We start from the raw sequence: 20,886 nt of genomic DNA, 5'->3' as shown, positions 1-20,886 counted from the left end.
CCCAGTGAGATACATCAGATTGCCATATAGCTAGATAGTGAGAGGATGCTGTGCACATTTATTTTGTTTCTTTTTTGTGTGTGTATCTGATGATACTGTAGAACTTCACTCTCTCATCCTCTAAGCTTTACTCTTAGCTATTTTGGCTCCATTAAAAAATAAAAGTTTTGTACGACGATACCACATTCAATTTTTTTTTAATCTATAAATTTCCTTGAGACATTGAGGTTCTACATTATACATTTATTTGTATTACAATAAAAGGATGGTGCTCGATCTGCAGTTTTCCTGGAACAGGGTAAGTCAAGTACATAGTTCATCAGCATTTAGTCTTGTTATTTCCACTAACATCCTCTTTTTATTATTTCAACACTTGACATGGCTTGTTTTGTCAGTGTTTAATTTGATAATTCTTTGGATCACTAGAGGATGTTTGTTGGATGTTGCAATTTCCAAATTATTTTGCTAAGTAGTGTTCAAGGTTGATCAATTTTGTGTTGTGAAGCAACATATTGGTTAACAAAAATCAGATTATATATCAGCTATAAATACTAAAAATCACACTGCAACAGTCAAGTCAGTTCACATAATCAAATGTCAAACCCAGCAATTCTAAAATTTTGGTAAACATAATTATTATTTGCCTAACATTCTTGATGAAATATGAAAACAATCATTTGATAATACTGATGTAGCCTTCGTCATCACTTCATACATATCTGTTGCATTTGATTTTAGTAATTGTACTTTGTTCTTAAAGTGGTGAGAATTTGAACTTAACGACTATGATTGAACACACCAACATTCAGAGAGAGACACTGTATACAAAATTCTACTTTAATGTTTCACGGCTTGTGCAATACTAATCCTGATATGTACTGTCAAATTTTTCTCCTAACAAAAATACAATGTTGTTATTTGGCAGTTTATTTGGTTTCTCTTGACTTGATTAACCAAATATTCAACAGATGATTTATCTATAATGTATCAAAAAATTCTAATTTATCAAACAAATCTTGTAATTTGGAATCGGAGATCCATATGGCTTGGTGTGTTCATGTCATAGTCTGACAAAGGTGTTGCTTGATTAAAAGTACACAAGAGATGATAAATGGTCTTCTAAAAGTTTATAGTCCAAATTGATTTCTGTCCTGTATTTTTTTACACTGACTTTTACTGTTGGCTTTTTGATGTATGCATTCAATTCTCAATTGGCTTCTTTAATTACTTGCTTTGGGTTGACTGTTGACTTCTAAATTAGTATTATAAGATACATCTGATAGTATCTTTAAGAATTTTGCATTCAGACATGATAAATTAAATGTAAGATTACGGATAAAACACGTAGAATTTTTAAGAAAGACTGCTTCAATTTGATTTATTATAATCAACAATTTTTTTTGATTTCACTAAAATGTGATATATGTTTGATTGGATCAATAGACCATTTATTACTCTTGCTGTAAAGTCTTTGTATGATTATGTAACTATGGCACTGGTATGATTATAGGGTAGATTGGATAAAATAATATCCAAATTGATGCAGAAACTGTATGATCAATACATGTCCTATGCCATGGTTTATCAATATCATACAAGAATTATCCTACTACTAGTTCCAGTAATGATCATGCAGATGAGACGTAGAGCTTTCTAAATTAGCTGTAAAACTTGTGAACAGACACATGATCTCCATCATAATTTCTTAAATCAATTGAATTTATTTCATATTTGTAAGAAATTCTCATTGCTGATCCTTACTGATGCTGTACACTGAGGCATAAAACTGGTGTTGTACCTGAAACTCGGTTAATAAAAACGATTTACAGTTATTATAAATTTATAAGTTGTACTACTAGACTTCAAACACGTGTACTTTCAAATAATTTCCCAGAAGTACAACAGAGCCAGTTTTTATGTTTTAATATCAGCATTCTGTACTAGTCTTTAAATCAAGCAACACCTATGTCTTTAGAATCCAAACAAAGTGGACTGTCTGCAAGGCCTTTCGTTCAACTTACTCATCAACCTTAAGGGGTACCCCTGAACTCTTTGTTTTGGGGTACTTCTTCTTAAGGGTAGGGTAGGTTTGAACTTTTGGTCTTGGGGACCTGCAACTAATTACCCTAGGGGCAAAAAAAATTACAAAAAGACTTAGTATATATTTTTTCAAAATTTATAGGGATTTTTTACTTTTTTTTCACAATTTTTAATTTTTTTTCTTATTTTTTAGAGCCAATTTAATTTTTTTTTATTTTTTAAAGCCAATTTGATTTTTTTTATTAAAGTCAATTTCTGAGTTCTTTTTGTAATCTGTGAGGCAATTCTCCTTATTTTGCATATGTCTGCTTGACTTTCCTTTATCTTGAGTCTTGAGGGTGCTGTCCAATTTTTCTTGCATGAACCTACCTGGATTTGAACCACTTACCTTATGTCCTGCTTGCACTCTTCTTAACCAGTATACCATCAGCTAGTTTGTTGAATGTGTAGGTTTTGAAGTACCTTAAATCATAGTGCTTTGTATTGACGTGAATATGAATGACCTAATAAAGATTCTAATGAATATTTAATGTCTATTGTTTATTGCTCGTGACTGGATAATGAGGGGAGCAAAAGGAGGGGATTATGTGGGTGTGGTAAAGGTGATAAAGTAGGCATGAGGAAAGTGTGGTTGCTATGAGGTACAATGGGTGTGTGAACGGTAGGGTCTGAAATTTTTTCTAAGTTTTTTGGCGGGAAAAAAGCGGGAACGTAAGAAGTCGACCACAATAAGGCGGTAAAAAAAATGTGATTTTCAAAAGAGGTCATGGGAAAATAAAATTTATTGTAAAAGGACACGATATTATACAGATAATTGATAAAAAAATAAGCGTACGTAGTTAAAAGAAAACACTTTAATCTTCAGCCTTGTTTATCAGTACTTGGATGTCGTTGGCTTATGCAGCGCTGGTTTAGCCTACACCTATGTAATATGATAGAAAAAAGAATGATGTTAATAAAAAGTACCATCCTAAAGGGTTAGTGATCTTACTTGGCCCAAGAAAAAAATAGTGTAATACATCCGGTAAACGGACTTATTTCCGTTTTTTAACTGTTAGCAATTGCGAGTACAACTATTTTAACTGGCCAAATAAAATCACTGTATCATATAAAGGATTTAAAGTTTGAAACTAAAGTAAAAAAATAAATAAAATGATTTTGCGAGGCGCAAAATTGGAGGGGGGGGGGGGGGGGGGGGGGATGCGCTAACCTCACCTAATGTAATTCGACACTAATTAAAACAAATATTATATGTATAAAGATACAAAGATTTATTTAAGAAACAATTTTATCATATAAAGGAAATAAAATAATAATCGTAACACAGGCCGAGTAAAGCCCTCCCCCACCCCCCCCCCCCCTAACCCCGCAATGAAACGCCCCGACTTCCGTTTTGTTTAATATTATGCGCATAGGGTTATAATATCATGAAGTTTTTATTTTGCTAAAATAAAGACTTTTACGCTGTTTTAGCCAATATAAAACAGCATACGACTGAAAAATTAATCAAATTCAAGCGTAAAAAAGATGTTTCAGCCTGCAAAACCAAAGCAAAACGCATCAAATTTTTGTTAGTGCGTAAAACACCTACGAAAACCCTTTCAAGACACAACTTTCAAATGGCAATAAACGTTTGGATTGAATTTATTTCTAATGTTTAGAACACTCAAAACGTTAATTAAAGTCTATAGTTTGCGTTACCTTTCATTCCTGCCTTCTAGGAGTTCTAATCTGGGAGTTTCTTGAGTTTTAGTCGCTCCTCCGTCTCTAGATCTCGTTCCAAGATGGCGAACAAGAAAACAACTCATTTTCGTATTCTACCAATCCCTGGAGATTCAAAAAGCTGTTAGGTAAACACAATAACTAATGCGCAAAAGGGAATAAAGGTGAGAATTTTTTTGTTTTATTGCCTTTCCATGTGACGGGCTTCCTGTGTTATAGGCACCACACAACGGCCACAGGATTCCCAAAAACGAAAATAAATCATTTCCTTTTTTTGGTAACTTGTGATAGACGTTTTGAATTTTTGTTTAGACCTTGTTAGAAGAGGTTCATAGAGCTACTATCTGTGTTAATTTTATTTTGAAAAAAATTTAGAAAGGGTGAGAAAAAAGGAAATTGCTGAAAACGCTATACCGCTGACCAGACAGCTTGCTCACAGAAAATTCAATCACCCATAAAATCCGAAATATTACTTTATTTTGAAAAATAATGTCAGATCTGTGTAGCCCTCATTCGTAGCTTTCTATTGATGTATATTTTGTAGGATAAAAATAATTTTTTAAATTTTCGAAAATTTGGGTCAACCTCGAAAACGCTTATTTCGGGTACATATTTTCAATCGCCTCGTTTTCTATGAAGCAAAGCAAAATCAACCAATTTTTTTATAGATCTATATAGAGCTCAAAATGGACTTTCACTCAAGTACAAAACATTTTGCAAAAGTATTTTAATTATTTTTTTATAAAGCATTTTTCGGCGTCAGTTGTGTCTTGGGCTCCCTGTGGTGGAAATTTAAAGGGACAACGAAAAGATTAAGGTATGTATTTGCGCTTTTAATTTGTTTCGCGCGATTTTTTTTTTTTTTTTTTCGTCTTAGAGTTTTTTGGCTTACTATAAATAATGAACATATTTTCTTATTTTCAATTTAAAAAAATCCTGTTTTAAGGAATTAAAACGACGTTAATAATAACATTATTATACCGATACCGAGATAAGAAGACTTGTTATTTATAATGACGGGAATGAAATAAAGGCATCCATATTTATGAAATTCTTGAAAAAAGTTAATTTGAATCAAACTTCTGCCTCCTTCCGAAAATAATAAAGCAAATAAAAAAACATGACTTATCATGTGGGTTGGGATATACTAACGTAACAAGACGCTCTATACTGGGTTGCCTGATGGGTAGAATAGCTTTCGAAATGTCAGATAGCTGTTCCGAAAACCTGATATACAGGACCTTTCCTTCGATCTTGAGAAGATGCAAAAACTAGTTGAACAGCTTCATATATGATTGAATATTATGTATTCATTGTTTTTGAAATGATTTCAATTTTTTAACCTTTTTTAAGCGTGTTAGAATAGATATCATGTCAGCTTCGCCGATTTGCAGAAAGGGATTTCAATAGATTTTCATACATCATGGGTCATCCAAAAACCTGTTATACAGGAATTTTCCTTCACGAAAACATGCAAAAATTAGTTGAACAGTTAAATATAGCATTGAATATTATGGATTTATTGTTTTTGAAATGATTTCAATTTTTTAACTTTTTTGTTAAGCGTTTTAGAATAGATATCGTGTTAGCTTCGTTGATTTGCGGCAAGGGATTTCAATAAATTTTGATACATCGGTCATCCAAAAACCTGTTATACAGGAATTTTCCTTCACGAAAACATGCAAAAATTAGTTGAACAGTCAAATATAGGATTGAATATTATGGATTTATTGTTTTTGAAATGATTTCAATTTTTTAACTTTTTTGTTAAGCGTTTTAGAATAGATATCGTGTCAGCTTCGTTGATTTGCGGCAAGGGATTTCAATGAATTTTCATACATCGGTCATCCAAAAACCTGTTATACAGGAATTGTCCTTCACGAAAACATGCAAAAATTAGTTGAACAGTTAAATATAGGATTGAATATTATGGATTCATTGTTTTTGAAATGATTTCAATTTTTTAACTTTTTTGTTAAGCGTTTTAGAATAGATATCATGTCAGCTTCGTCTATTTGCGGCAAGGGATTTCAATAGATTTTCAGCATTGGTCATCCAAAAACCTGTTATACAGGAATTGTCCTTCACGAAAACATGCAAAAACTAGATGAACAGTTTCATATAGGATTGAATATTATGACCTCGAACCCGATTACGTTTTTTCAATTAGGTGTATACACAAATAATGATCATCATTCATTCACCTAGGTACTCTAGTATTCATTATCTTGTCATGCCCTTGTTCACCATCCCATCTTACCTTTGATCCAGTGCTGTGCAAGGCACAATTCATCTTGTTTCTTAATTTACTCGTAGTCTTGCTGCCGTTACTCGAAGCACTTTTTTCCAACAGGGCCGACCAACAAGGAAGCGCACAAAACCCAGCGCGTGCCCCTCGAGACCAAATGCATGCGTGCGAGACAACAAATACTTGACGCGCAAATGTTTTAAAGGTAGAAAAGCTTTTGTTTCAAGATTCATGATTTTTCTTGCTCGGTGAAGGGAAGGGTAGGCAATGAAGCAACAGGTTGCGCTAGGGTAGGGAGGGTGGACAAAGGATATAGGCTTGGTTTGGTCAGACTTAATACCCTTATTTCTAGTAGAATACCAAGCAGATACAAATAACAAATCGGTTTTCATTTTTATTTATTTAATTTTATTAACAATCAACAAAGTAGACTAGTAGATTTATTTCGCGTAACGGTAATGTTTTATAAACAATTTAAACTAGTAAAAAAAACTGCAAGTCTCTTTTTTATCAATAAACAAAGTATGAAAACAAATTAAAGTGCAAATGAACCCTTTGACAATATATTCAGTACTGGTTCTGCATAAAGTAAATAGTTGATTGGTAAAATATTTCTTGATTTGAGTGATGCGTCTCTAAGTTATGAAGGTTTATACTTCCAATATGTTAATGATGATGACGTCAGGTAAGGTATTTGAGTGTTTTTGTTGTAACTAGTAATACTAAATGCTGGCCATTTTGAAAATAAAAATTGTAAGTAGCTTTCATGTAAACCATGAGTAAAATAATGATGCTTTTTAAATACTGTTTCTATGAACCAGTTCGATTTTGTATATTTGATTAAGCCTTAATAGACGTCACACTCATTAGCATATTGGAAGTATAAACCTTCATAACTTAGAAACGCATCACTCAAATCAAGAAATATTTTACCATTCAACTATTTACTTCATGTAGAATCAGTACTGAAAGTATTGTCGAAGGGTTCATTTGCACTTTAACTGAAATGGCTGTATCATAAAGAGGCGCCATGCATGCAGGCCCCGCGTTCACTGTGTAACGTCACTGTGTCACGTCACTGTGTCATACGAAACGTGCTCTATCACAGACTCACCATACTTCCTTTCATATTATACTATTAAAGGCATTGAAGAGGCGTCACTGCTGGCATCAAAATTCGTCAGAAACGACACCCTTAGGAATCGCTTCCTGAATTTTTGAAGCTCCGGGTTCTTCATCAAAGTGTAGGTCACCAACCAGCGATTGAAAGCAGTTTTGGAAAAACGATAGAAGTTTCTACCTTCTGGCTCTCCTGAGGAAAAAAGAAAAATGAAAGAGACGTATTTTTAAGACTAAAAATTCGATTGTCTGCGATGAACTTCGGGAGATGTTTTGTAACGATTTCGACTACAGGGAACCCACTTAAGATTAAAGACAAAAATAGGACCACTAATTTGAAATATCGCCTTTTGAATTTATATCATTGTAAAATTAACACGAGTGTTTAAGGGCCATGGATGAATGGATAATTGGACGTTCAGGTGTGACGTGACGTCTAGCTACTCTAGTTAGATGATAAAATAAGTTTTGCAGAATTTATAAGTGCTTTTCAAAATTTAATTTAATTTAATTAAGGCTAGATTAAGATCGAGTACAGTCGTTTTGTACCTACTTTGACTAATACTTCCGTTAACCCCTCCCCCTCCCCCATTGCACTCAGCCTACTCATCCCCATCACCCATGTCAGTCTATAAGCAAACACTTACGGTTTCCAAAGAATTGAGGACTCCTGGATCGTTGATTATCCACGAGAAGCTGACAGAAAACCAACATGACAGGATGACTGTAGGACTTGAGTACGTTGAGAAAACCAATATACGACATGTAACCTATTGATAATCGATAATGTATTAATAGTTTTCAACAGAGGGTGATATCACAGGATGACTGTAGGACTTGAGTACGGTAAGAAAACCAATATACGACATGTAACCCATTGATAATCGATGTATTAATAGTATTCAACAGAGAGTGATATCACAGGATGACTGTAGGACTTGAGTACGTTAAGAAAACCAATATACGACATGTAACCTATTGATAATCGATAATATATTAATAGTGTTCAACAGACTATTTTAAACAAGTTAAACAATTATTCACAGGTTTCTATCATTGCAACGTCACCGTTCCGCGTCACGCTTCGATGCAAAGGCACGGCAACCTTTCATGATGGCGCAGGGAACTCTGAAAGGGACTATTGAATAACGCAGTCTCACCTTGGTCCCATTTATGGTATCCCAGCATCAGAGGGGTGCGATCGATGCGTGAAAAAAATATCACACCAAGAAACATGCTCTTCAAAAGACGGAGTATCGAGGAAAAGAATCCGACCAAAATGTTGAAGAAGAAAAAGAAGAACGACATCACGCAGTAGAGACGGCTAAAAAATACAAAACGAAATGTGCTTAAGTCAACGAAATGGGAGAAAATAATAAAGGGAATGTTAGTATAATCTCTGACTTGTAATAGTTGAAAGCGCTCGATTATTAGTTACATCAGTAAGATAAAAACAATAAAAGATGTAGTATTATCGACCAAATTATTTTCATTTGGTCTTGTTGGCCAGGTTAGAGCTAAAAACACTGGTTTACCGCCAGACATTTCTTTTGAGAGTGTCCCGTAATTGCAAATTTGTTAGCATTTGTCGGAAGAGATGTTGGGAGAAATGTTGGGAGAAATGTTGGCGGATGAGTTGATTTTGAATCAATCACTCCAAAGTTGATGCCATCGTCTTGCGCATCCATTTAAGAGTGCGCGCACATGGCGAAACGTTTGTAGTAGTGTAGAATTGCCCCTAGTAGAGTTACACAGAGGGCGGCGGACTTTACTAAAGTCTAGCGGTAGTGTAGAGTGAGTTGGCTAGCAAGTGTTAGGGCATTCAAGCTATGAGGGATTCCTTCAGGATTTGAGAACAGAAGAGAAAGATGATTCGAAAAAATGACTCTAGAGTATATGCAAGCGCGGTGAAATTTTTGGGGTATATTAGACTTGTACCCAGTCGCTTCTCTTACGCTGTTATTGATCTCGCGCTGTGGTTGATGGGAAGGATTTAGTGAGTTCGCATTCGCGCGCATTAATAAAAACGTGAGTGACGACTGGTTACGAGTCTGAGTACGAGTCTGGGGATTGTCTGGGGGTATATATAGTTGCTAATGCGTGCTGCAGAAGCACGAGTATTTGGGGTTTTAGGTCTGAAGGGGCTATTCCAGGCTATTCCAGCAAGTTTTGCAGGATTTCAAAAAACGGGAAGGAAGATTCGAAAAATAACTCAAGACAGCGTAATGGGATGGAATGCACTTTTCCATGTAACCAATTTAGTAAGATATGAAGTACCAATACTGAGCAAATGGTTCGATCTTTTCAAGTAGACAGGGAAGATTGTACTTACTGGTTATTGATGTTAATAGTCCTGTTAGGAAAGCGACGATCTCTGAACACCAACCATCCAAGCAAGAACTGGCAGATCCATACACAAACAGGCACCACGAATACAGGTCTGTGGAAGGACAGAAACAGAGTAACATTCCACTTGCGAGAAGGCAGGGTATTCAGTGTGCACTCTTGACCTACTGCACTCAAACCTACTTTACATCTTATAATATTGCTTATTTGCGCTCCGTAATAAAATTCCTCATATTCGAATCAAAATTATCCATCTAAAATTGCTTTTCATTCGATGTTAAGTTACGTTAAGTTAACGCTACTTACAAGACGCTCTCGAATTGGTGTAATACCATATCCCACCAATGACGTTTGATTATGAACCCAACACATAACGAGATGGTCAACAATACCATCGCCAACACAATATATCCTAAAGAAAGAATTTAAAAAACTAATTAAAACACCAAAGTCAAAAAAGAAAGAAAAACTAAAGGAAGGAAGGAAGGAAGGAAGGAAGTTAATTCAGTTGTGTAAACGTAAAACAAACCATTTATCGCGCGCAATTCCTGCCCACCCAAACCGTGTCATCACAGACATAGATAGTCACATGTCAGGTTTATTCTCAACCATTTAAACCATGCAGAGATGCAAGAGCTGTAATAATTATTACTAGAAAACTTTGAGCAAAGTTGCAATTAGAAACGCGCCTATAGTAGTATTTAATTTTGTATTTGCTTACCGCAACCAATATATGCAATTTGATAGCCTGGATAACTGAGACTTCGATCCTGTTAGAAGAAATACCATCGCATAAGTCTTATTCTTATAACGCTTCATGTAACTTTTAAAGTATTATTGACTACGTGTCATAACAACTTACAACGACAGAAGCTGCAGGAAGGGGTATTACACTATGTCTAGAAATCGTTACAATGAACCATTTTTTTTCTGGCAATCCCTCATGCAACTTCGAGATCATTTCGGAAAAAAAGCTAGCCAATCAGAAAACATTTGCAAAACTGGGTGTCACTTTTCCTCCTGAAGTATGGATTTCCAAGCCCCCAAATATCAAAACAAAGTATATTTTGTTCTATATTTTCTTTGCAATCGCTGGCATGTTTCTATTTTTAGCACGCTCCATGACATTTTATCAATTTGTAGTTACGTCATTTCTACGTCACTTTTTCAGATGAGCTGGTTGTATCGCCACAAGCTTGGACAAACGTTCAAAGAAACATTATCCAACACCACCACCACCTCTGTATTTGGTGCCTTTTTACTAGGCCGTAGCCACCCCTAGGACATTAGTTCGTACGTTTTTTGTGTCAACCATCATAATAAAAGGCATATGGTTGGTTGGAGGTCGATTTATGTTTGGAAAAAAAGTAATAAAACACCTTAGACTTTTTACTTTTGGGTGAAGGGGTTGAGGCGCGGAAAGCAAGTTATTACAGTCATTCTCAATCACACGCACCGCTCTAGTCATTGTTTCTGTCGCGACGAAGAAGCTTTTGGTGGAGGTCAATCAAGGCGTTTCCATGACATTCTATAGGCACGTGCCCTTATAGCTTTGTGTTTTCCAACAATGTTATGGAAACGCCTTGTGATTGACGTCCACCAAAACCACTAAACCACCTTACCACAAGTCTTGAAGGGCTGTTGCCAAAAAATCTATTAATTTTGTAGGACCGTAAAACATGTTCTCTGTGGAAAAGAAAAAGCCTTCTTTCAAACATCACATATATATCTTACATTTGAAATGAAAAGTCTATTATTCAGAGTAATACTTTAATAAACCTATCTACCTTTCCATTTCAGACCACATGACATTCTCCTGAGAATAAGATTCTTTGCGTTGAGTTATATCCATATTCATGTGTCTTCTCATGCGCAACCGTTAAACAAAGAAATGATACTCTAGGGAATGACATGTGGTTTGAAATCGGAAAACAATACGCCGTATATATATATATATTGACCCTAAGGACACTGTTATCAGGGGAGCCTTGGAAATACATATATTCATAAACCAATCATTCTTCACATAGCCGAAAAATGACTTTTTTTGTTGAGCGACAATTCGATGGGCGTACTAATGGAGAAAAGAAATGGGTGAATGGTTGGATAGATAGCAATGAACAGTGACAATATATACCTTGGAATTTACCAGATAAAAATTGAAATATACTCCTTAAGCTTGGGCGTAATGTTTTCCCCCATTTCAGATCACGTGTCATTCCCTAAATTATAATTTCTTTGTTTAACAGTTGCGCATTAGATGACAACTGAATAAGGATACAACATAAACAAAGAATCATATTCTCAAGAGAATGACACGTGGTCTGAAATGGAAAATATAACACGTATTACTCTGATATGGTTGGACTAATCGTGATATAGTCAAAGTTTTGAGAAAGTATAGCACAACTTAGTACCTGTGGCACTTTAGGAAGTGCAGCAATATCAAGACTGTGAAGAAGGCAGAAAAGCAGGCACACACATCTAATGAAACTGTAAGTAACAGCGATGCAATATGTTTAATTTTAAAACTGGAATGGAAGACTCGCATAAGGAGGTAGAGAGACAACAAAAAAAAAACCTGTGGGTAGTACAGTGATCGCACTAAGATGCAAGAAAGGACTGTCAATGTCAGCACCCACTTGTAAGGCTTAGCATAGTTGTCTAATTAAAGAGGACAAAGAAAATTCCAGATTAAAAATTTGTGTGTGCGTAAGATTATTACACCATTGTGTAAGTAGGATTAAAGCGCATTTATGTGCATTTGAAAAAACATTAATAGATATTTGCGCACCATAAATAAAATTAATTATTATAAACTATAAATGTATCAAAGTAGGATCTTTAGAGGTAGGGGGTGTAGAAAAATTAACTAAAACTCAACAACATAAATATAAATACCATATTTCTCCTATCTTACCTCCAAAAATCTCAATTACAATAATCAAAAATCGATAAAGGCGGTAAACTCCAGGATTATTTCTTAAATGTTCTGTTTGTTTGCGCAAATTTGGGAGCAATTGCGTCACCATTACACCCCGTTCAGCCAATGATACAGTCATCTGCACAAATATGAAAGACTAATGAGCTTAATGTTTCCTTGTATTCTCACCGCTGATCAGGATTACTAGGACCACGGACACCTCCAATCTCGTACCCAGAGCCCACGTTCCTCTTGTACAGTGCCGAGGAACGAGAGGCTTTGGCTATAACCGATTTTGAATTGGCTTCCGGTCGGTGAATTTCGGAACGGAAGTTTTCAATTGCACATGCCTAAATCACAGATAAGCTGATGTTTGGTTTAACTTTGGTCTTCAGGGATTGAAAATTTGCATAAATTCCAGTCTCCTTCTCATCTACTTCGGGTATACGGAAGATTGATTATCGTATCACATTCTAGCAAATTTTGAGTTCGATCCACTTATCAAATCTACTTATTTCCTGATATTTTCGAGTCTGATATCCATTTTATTTCCGGACCAATAAGAATGCTCAAAAATATGCCACCGCCAGAGCCTCTCGTTTCTCGGTGCTGACCAAGAGAAACGTGGGCTCTGGGTACAAGATTGGGAAAACTCTAAAAAGTGTGTATGGGGAGGGGGGAGAAGGGGGGCAGAGGGCTTAGCTAAGGGCCTTAGGTTACAAATAAGAGCAATGCTGAGTAACTGTCTCTGAAATCAACGGCAACACTTACAGCAACATTATAAGAATTCGAAAAAAATTATTGCGAAAGTCTTTTTAAAGAAATGAGTCATATTAAAAAAGTTAATTATCAATTAAAGAAAGCAAAACAAAAAACAAACAAAAACAAAACAAAATAAAACAAAACAAAACAAAACAAGACAAAACAAAAACATTTTAAAGTAGGCACTAATGTATACCTGATAAATAAAGATTACAGAAACCGTCAAGGTGGCAACCATTTCGGTTGAAAACTTGAAATCTGAAAGGACACCAACGATAAATGTTGTTTTTTAAAAGTTTCTTTTTAGCATAATATGCTGTGTATTTTGCAGTGGTAAAAAAAGGAATGCTTAATGTAACTTAAGGCTCTATGCACCAGAATAGAAGGCGTATAAGGGTAAACAGTGTTCGTAACAAAGTTGTAGAAAACTGCAGAGGGTTGTTAGCCTTGCGCCAAACCACTCATATGATCACGCTTAGCCTGATCTCTACCCCTCTAACTTGTCCTGCATCGGTTGCCCTAGCTAATCTCCAACCGTCATAGCTCGGGGCGTCCCCGAGACACACACACATGCCCCCTAAATACAACCAGGTAGAGATCACTACTGAGGAAGTTATACTAAAATTAATCGTTTGCTTAAGGTATCTCGTAAGGCATACCTTCTCTTGGTTTGTAGAACCAATCCCTCACCTTGATGCACCAGTTCCTAGAAGAATCCAACCTAAGTAAAGAATCGAGTACATGTAAAAAAAACATGTTTGAGATCCTTTAAATTTGGGAGGTAATAGCAAAACACAAGACAAGCTTGGGGATTGGAAGAAAACTCGAAAGGTGTTCATAAGCATTCCCCTATGTGACGACCCCTGCGATCCCCGCACAGCGCCCACGCAAACAGCGTCTGCGCAAGCATTGCGCGCGTTTTCTAACCCTTACATATTGCTCAAAATTAGCTAATGCGCCAATCCTTCTTACCTCTGATCTAATCTGTTACTTAGCAACAGACGCACGTGGATATAGTCGTGTGCTTTGGCAATAGCAGGCAATGGCTCCTAGTTATAAAAGACATTTTGTCGATTACATTAATGTATTCAAGGAAAATAAAACACACACGCAGGTCTCCTTACTGTGATATAGAGCAGTTTTCGTATGAAGTGTGAAAACCTCACGTCACGAACACGGTCGTGGCACTGCAAGGCGTAGGCCAGACCAATCACTTTGCGCGAGAATTTATTCTCCATCCAATCGAATGCCCGGAAAACGGCATAAACACGGCACTGTCAGACCAATCACATTGCGCGAGAAAAAAAATCAGCCAATTAAAATTCTAAAAACTCACGGTTAAGGCACGGTACGATTACGACACTGCGCTTTTCACAGTCATGGGAAAACTGCTCTAAACACGCTGGGCGCTGTAGAGCACGAGAGAAGCAAGCTTAGGAACATGAGGCGTAGCCGATTGCTCTACAGTGCCCCTAGAAGTGTTTAAAACACAGTACAGACGTAAGCAGTCGTTAAGGTTTAACTTATTAACAGTTTGGACATATGATTCCACTTGAGACCACGCGTCTGACCCGTTTAGTCCAGAAATGCTTTATAATCATGTTTTTCTTATTTCAGATAATTTTAGGTGTTTAGTACTTTGTCTGCAAAGAAAACTGTTATACTATTTTTCTATTTCCAACCATGTTACTTTCTTCAGAAGTGCTGCTATACTATTTCCCCATTTCAGACCAGGTATATAGTATATCCAGCAATACTGTTACACATATAAATACAATGACGCTGCCCAAGCTAAAGCGATATATCCTTATATCTTACCTGAATATTTCTGATTTCTGGTGCCCTGTACCTTCGCAAAAGTTCCCTGATTAAAAGCACGGCGAAACGACCAAGCAGAAATAGATAACAGAAAAGATCGGGAAGACGTTCAAACAGCTCTGATTGCTTGAACACAGGATTCAGTTTCTGGTGAAATAAGGATTAATAGATGAATGTTTAGGACGATAAAGGTCATAGAAATCAACTTAATAAGACATAAAGTTAGCCTTCAGGATCAAAGGAGAAAAAAAACAAAAAACGAGGAAAAGCAAGCAAGTAAGCAAGCAAGCAAGTAAGCAAGGAAGCAAGGAAGCAAGGAAGCAAGGAAGCAAGGAAGCAAGGAAGCAAGGAAGCAAGGAAGCAAGAAAGCAAGGAAGCAAGAAAGCAAGGAAGCAAGGAAGCAAGGAAGCAAGGAAGCAAGAAAGCAAGGAAGCAGGGAAGCAGGGAAGCAGGGAAGCAGGGAAGCAGGGAAGCAGGGAAGCAGGGATGCAGGGAAGCAAGGATGCAAGGATGCAAGGATGCAAGGATGCAAGGATGCAAGGATGCAAGGATGCAAGGATGCAAGGATGCAAGGATGCAAGGATGCAAGGATGCAAGGATGCAAGGATGCAAGGATGCAAGGATGCAAGGATGCAAGGATGCAAGGATGCAAGCAAGCAAGCAAGCAGGGTAGCAAATAAAGGATGCAACGAAGGAATTTAACGAAGAAAGTTAACGAAGCAATCCTTAAAGAAGAGGGTACATAGGCTCCTCGACATTACGAAACCTCACATTTTCTTGGATCGTTTGGATGTAGGGACTTGGACAGGAGAGCAAAAGAACCATGGCAGCTATAAACCTAGAAAAGAAGAGAATAGACAGAAACAGTCAGACAGGGACATGGGACAGCATAACGTTTCTCAAATATTTCAATGACTCTTCTTGATAAAGCTAGTATTTATTATACCATACTTACTTCATTAGAGTATACAAGAACCCAAACCCTGCACCAACCAACAGGTGGTCAGTCATCAGACAGGCAAAGATGGGAAAGTTGATCAATCCATACAACAGGACCCATACTTACTTCATTAAAGTATACAAGAACCCAAACCCTGCACCAACCAACAGGTGGTCAGTCATCAGACAGGCAAAGATGGGAAAGTTGATCAATCCATACAACAGGACCCATACTTACTTCATTAGAGTATACAAGAACCCAAACACTGCACCAACCAACAGGTGGTCAGTCATCAGACAGGAAAAGATGGGGAAGTTGATCAATCCATACAACAGGACCCATACAACTGAACGAAAGGCTGAAACAATAAACGTGTAGACAGTAAGGGTATTAAAGTGCATGAATGGCTATTGCAATGCTTTAAGTATTTATTCTACATGCTTGTAAGTTAGCCGTGCCCTCATTTTGATCAGCCCAGTAGAGATAGGGTATCAGGGTATCAAAAATTGAAGGTTTTTTAAAAATAGGCACTCCCTTCACACTATCCTGGATTCACTACTGCACACAACCATTTCTAAGCTCTCTTAAACTACTGCCAAATCCATACTTGTTTGTATGTCATTTACCTTTATTCCATGGCCCAAGTCCACTAAGTTCAACAACACTGAGGGATGAAGGAATAAAACCAGTAATGTCGTTAAAGAGCTGAAAACAGTTACCAGCAATGACACCAAATGCTACAGCAATACTCAGACGATTGTTGGTGCTGTCACCAAGAAAGTTGAGAGGCCTGAAATGAAAAAGAGATTTAATAGAACTTGATACATTAGCCTGTGGTGTTCTCTTATGCATTGCCAAGTTCAGACCACGCCATCCCTTTGTCCAGACGCTGGCACCCTCCTTATATCAGAGGAAGCCCAAAGAAAGTGGAAATATGTTCCAAAAAACATTGCCACAATGCACTGTGAAGCCAATGCGAAGAGTTTTTTTCTCAACCCCAAATTTTACAATAACTTACAAATTTCTTGAGCGATGATTAGTTATTTTTATCATCAATAAGAGGGCAGACAGATAAGCTGACTTCAACAAGTGCTGGCTCTTTCCTTTGATTATTTTGATAACTAAAAACTAAAAACTGTCCTCCTATCGAACTTTGGCAAAGCTTTGCCACCCAGCACATTTTCCCATACAAAAACTTATAAAATATTCCATTCCAGTTAATGCCATTTCACCTTTTTCGTTTGTTATGAGTTAAAACTCCGCCTCCCTACTAATATCAAGGTGCTCTTTTCATTTCTGTTGTTCATTTTGACACATCTGCTCGTTTAAGGGAGGTATCACGAGACCTGTTAGTGAAAGTGGTCTAAACTTTGTAATACCTGCAATATTTAAAGGATTGTTCTGGAAGGGTAGAAGTAGCAGGCAACACAAGTGACCATATACAATTAAGAAAAGTCACAGTAGGTATAACATGAATCATTTGTAGCTGATCATTCAAGTTTGTACTTACAAGACTAAGCCAGGTCTTCCATCACAGGTTTTGGGTTTAATCCTGACTCTCTTGTTTAGGAATGCGAGTATCGTGATGATGATAAGCTGTCATTAAAGGCATGTCAAAAATTAAAAGAAAGGGAAAGTTTATTAAATATGCCGAGGGAGGGGGGATGAAGATTTCTCCAGGTCAAAAACTTTATTTTTTACAGCCCCCCCCCCCCCCCCCTTAGGAATTTCAAATTCAAATTGAGAGTCCCCTTGTATACATAGCAATTTTTGTTGAGCCCCCCCCCCCCCCCCCCTTCATGTCCCAAAAACGTTTGGTACCTCCCCATGACACATATCTTCATTCTCTGACCTCCCCCCCTCCCAGCACATTAAATGAACTTTCCTTAGTAAGTAAAAATCATTCACTAGTTGAGTAGCATCAATTGTTCCAATTTTTTTATATAATACGGAAATAAAAAATTGAATATAAAAGGAAGTTAATGAAGCATTTTGATGGTGGTAGTTAAAAAATACCATCATGCAAATACACTACATATATTTCATATGATAGAGGTCAAGACAGAGTATGGTGAGGAGATCTAGAGTCCTTAAAGCTAAGATTATGTGATATTATCCTCTGAACGCGAGTAATACAGTCAAGTACTTACTGCTGGTATAAGGCAATACTTGTCAAAAACTGTCTTGTCGAATAGACATGGTGAAGTGAGTAGTAAACTATTCCTGAAAAAATAATGTTAAAGATAATCATGAACATGATGATGATGATCCCGGGGGGAAGGACTCTGGGAAAAAAGTACCGGGGATGCTTGTCGTATCTCTTAGGGGTAAAAATTCGCGATTTGGTATCTTTTAGAGTTTTAAATGCGAATTTTTGAAAATCATCATTTTCTGGTATCTAGCTCTTAGGGTGTCGGAAAAGGAGAGAAGCGTGCATCGATATGGCTTAGTCTAGGCGCTTTTTATATAAAATTTAATATTATTTGTTGTGGTATCTCTTAGGGGTTAAAAATCATTCAGCCACGCCCTTTTTTAAAGACTTCCGGTATCTTTTAGGGGTCTTTTTGAAAATTTCCGACAAGCATCCCCGGTACTTTTTTCCCAGAGTCCCCACCCCAGGATGATGATAGACTGTGATGATAATTGTAATGTGCTCTAAAGTCAATACTGGTCAAAACTTCCTTATATCAAAGAGACATGGTGAATTGCCTAGGAATTAGTGAGTTATTCCTGGAAAAACAATGCTGAAGATAATGAACATGATGATAATTATTGTAATATGTCCCGGGGGGGGGGGGGGGGGGGGTACTCCCCTATATTTGCTATACGGGTATGTGCCGCCCTATAGGGTATGGTTTTTCGGCTTTCTTAGTACTCATTCCGACTAAGTACTAAGTATTTATATGAAAGTCTATTTTGTATTTTATGCTCAATAAAGCCATTATTATTAGAACGGAAAGTCTTTTCTGTAGTCACGCGAGCAAACTATTTATATGCTCGATAAAACGAGAGTCTGCTCATGGTCACGCGAGCAAAAGTCGCGGTAGCTTCATCTCAGCTAGGATCACTTGGAAAAAAGGCTCAAATTGCAAACGAGTTCGAATTACAGACACGACGACGGCGAGGAAAAAAACAAATAAAGAAGAACAAAATATCCAAATAAAATTCGCATCCAATCGTTTTTGGGGAGAAATTAAGTCACAGAAAAACCCGATCGCCGTAGAACGTAAGTTTACAAAGCCTAAAGCTTAAAATAAATGTGTTATTAATAAGTAATGAATGACTTACGAGCTACTGTTGGCAGCCATGAATTTGTAGTTGTTCTTGCTTTTCTTGCGGAAGCTCGGGTTTTCGTGTTTTTCTTCGGTACTTTAATTTATGGTTCAAATCAGTTTGCAAGCAAATGCGACTGCTATCCTGAAAAAAAACAAAGGAGCTTACTTTCTGGCTTTAAAACAAGATGACATGTGTTTGTTGTAGTTGGAGAAGGTACAATACCCAAATAGATTTCCGAGAAATCTTTCCAAATACCACAGGTATCCCAGACGAGAAATTTAACCGCCATATATCCAAAATATATCCGGATCAGCTAGGAACCACTGTTAAGAAGGAAAGGTTAAACATCACTTAATCATTATTATAGTTATGTTCACTGTTAATAACTAGGCTGTTTTTAAGATAACTTACCTTATTACTTAGTCATTGTTAGATGAAAGTCACATCGACAAGGAAGGTGTGGTCAGCATTCGAGCATGGCCCCACCCAATTCCGTCCGACTTAAGACACGTAAACAAAGCTATGTCGCACGACTCAATTTGTTGCACTCAATGTTGCTGGTGTAGAAAACGATCTAGCAGCAACATTGCCTGCCTCTCTTCCTTTCCTCTCCTCCTCTCTCCTTACCTCCCCTTCTCAGATTTGGTCATATATATCCTTAATAAACGAGCAGTTACCTATTCAGTCCTCCAGCTCTACCATTTATTATGTTATACAACTTTAACTGTAAAGGATTTCGTGGGGAAAAAACAAACTTACAATGGACGGCTCAATAAGAGTGGGTTACCACTAAAAGTAGTCACAATATTTTTTAACCTTTAAAAACGATAATTTTAATTCGCGGATAGATGGTTAGTCTCCCTCGCATCCGTTTTTAGTGTCGGTCGTCACGCAACGCGACACTAAAAACGGATGCGAGGGAGACTAATAGATGGTGTAACTGTTGCTTTCCTCGTTGTTAGAGACAGAGATTTCCTGGTGATGTCACAGGGCAGCTTTTCCTTCAACAAAACTGGCAAACCGAACGCAAAAATATAATCGCATTTCTTTAGCACAGAACATCACTCTGTTAAGATTGCGAACGTTTTAAAACACGATTAGTGCTTTTATGCGTAACATACCTAGATATTACTTTTTGCAATCTTGCGCACAACAGTCCCATAAGTGGACATACGATCAAGATTTGCATGTCGCATATCTGGTCCTTAATGGAGCTATGAAGTTAACATATTTGCATGCTTTTTGCATCCACCTAAAATATCTACCAATATCTTTAAACATCCCTCCTGAGGAATTTCCCCAGTCGTCTTTGTTTGGCCATAAGGGGCGAAAAAAACATGTATCTGAAGTTGTATCTAATAAGAAATAACCAAAATTTAAAGATATATATATTATGCTTTGCATATTTTTAACTCTCGGTTGGTTGTATGATTTGCTCGCTGCACTTTGTCTGTCTTTCTTCGAAAAAAAGGAGAAATATTTTAAAATGTTAAAGGAAACTGCAAAATTGCAAAAACTGCACAATTATAAATCCCTGACACCAAAAGAAGAGTCTGCATCGGAAAATAGACGCGTCACGTGACCTCTTGAAGATGAAAGAAACATGTTCATCGAATAAAAACGACGCTTTTAACTCATGCTTTAAAAGGATTTGCCGCTGTCTTCATGTCAAAACTTTGCAGTTCAGATTTC

At 36.9% G+C, this 20,886-nt stretch overlaps 1 protein-coding gene and 1 long non-coding RNA gene across 3 annotated transcripts; both read right to left on the bottom strand.

Annotated features, from left to right (window-relative positions):
- Positions 1–2,868: 2,868 nt before the first annotated feature.
- Positions 2,869–3,880, bottom strand: LOC148911874 (uncharacterized). The gene is made up of 2 exons (XR_016119551.1): positions 3,742–3,880; positions 2,869–2,962 (listed from the first exon to the last, which is right to left on the bottom strand). It is a non-coding gene; the product is annotated as an uncharacterized LOC148911874 (long non-coding RNA).
- A 2,515-nt stretch (positions 3,881–6,395) lies between these two features.
- Positions 6,396–20,862, bottom strand: LOC116295399 (stimulated by retinoic acid gene 6 protein-like). Of its 2 annotated transcripts, XM_089028977.1 has the most exons (19): positions 19,207–20,862; positions 18,069–18,141; positions 17,429–17,514; positions 16,545–16,708; positions 16,156–16,276; positions 15,750–15,816; positions 14,979–15,125; positions 14,133–14,209; positions 13,820–13,881; positions 13,357–13,418; positions 12,396–12,537; positions 11,893–11,968; positions 11,098–11,161; positions 10,197–10,245; positions 9,782–9,887; positions 9,462–9,569; positions 8,290–8,453; positions 7,777–7,899; positions 6,396–7,322 (listed from the first exon to the last, which is right to left on the bottom strand). In XM_089028977.1, the coding sequence occupies exons 1-19, from the start codon at positions 19,224–19,226 to the stop codon at positions 7,141–7,143; spliced, it is 1,893 nt and encodes a 630-aa protein (XP_088885103.1). In that variant the 5' UTR covers positions 19,227–20,862; the 3' UTR covers positions 6,396–7,140. The 2 variants fall into 2 exon arrangements, with proteins under 2 accessions (XP_088885103.1, XP_088885104.1); XM_089028978.1 differs by lacking the exons at positions 6,396–7,322; positions 7,777–7,899 and adding an exon at positions 8,007–8,104.
- Positions 20,863–20,886: the final 24 nt, after the last annotated feature.

The sequence above is a fragment of the Actinia tenebrosa genome, unplaced genomic scaffold (genome assembly GCF_029948245.1).
Source record: "Actinia tenebrosa isolate PJP-AT-01 unplaced genomic scaffold, QUT_ActTen_1.0 PGA_scaffold13__45_contigs__length_12533684, whole genome shotgun sequence".
NCBI classification, from domain to species: Eukaryota; Metazoa; Cnidaria; class Anthozoa; order Actiniaria; family Actiniidae; genus Actinia; species Actinia tenebrosa.
Note: the sequence above shows the minus strand (reverse complement) of the source record. Positions and strands in the feature narration are given on the sequence as shown.

What these genes read in the sequence shown, in the direction of transcription:
- LOC116295399 (XM_089028977.1), bottom strand. Translation starts at nt 19,226, where the DNA reads ATGGCTGCCAACAGTAGCTC. An exon ending in ACTTGGGCCATGGAATAAAG is followed by an intron (nt 16,277 to 16,544) that starts GTAAATGACATA and finishes TTATTGTTTCAG; the next exon opens with CCTTTCGTTCAGTTGTATGG. An exon ending in ACTATTAACATCAATAACCA is followed by an intron (nt 8,454 to 9,461) that starts GTAAGTACAATC and finishes TGTATTTTTTAG; the next exon opens with CCGTCTCTACTGCGTGATGT.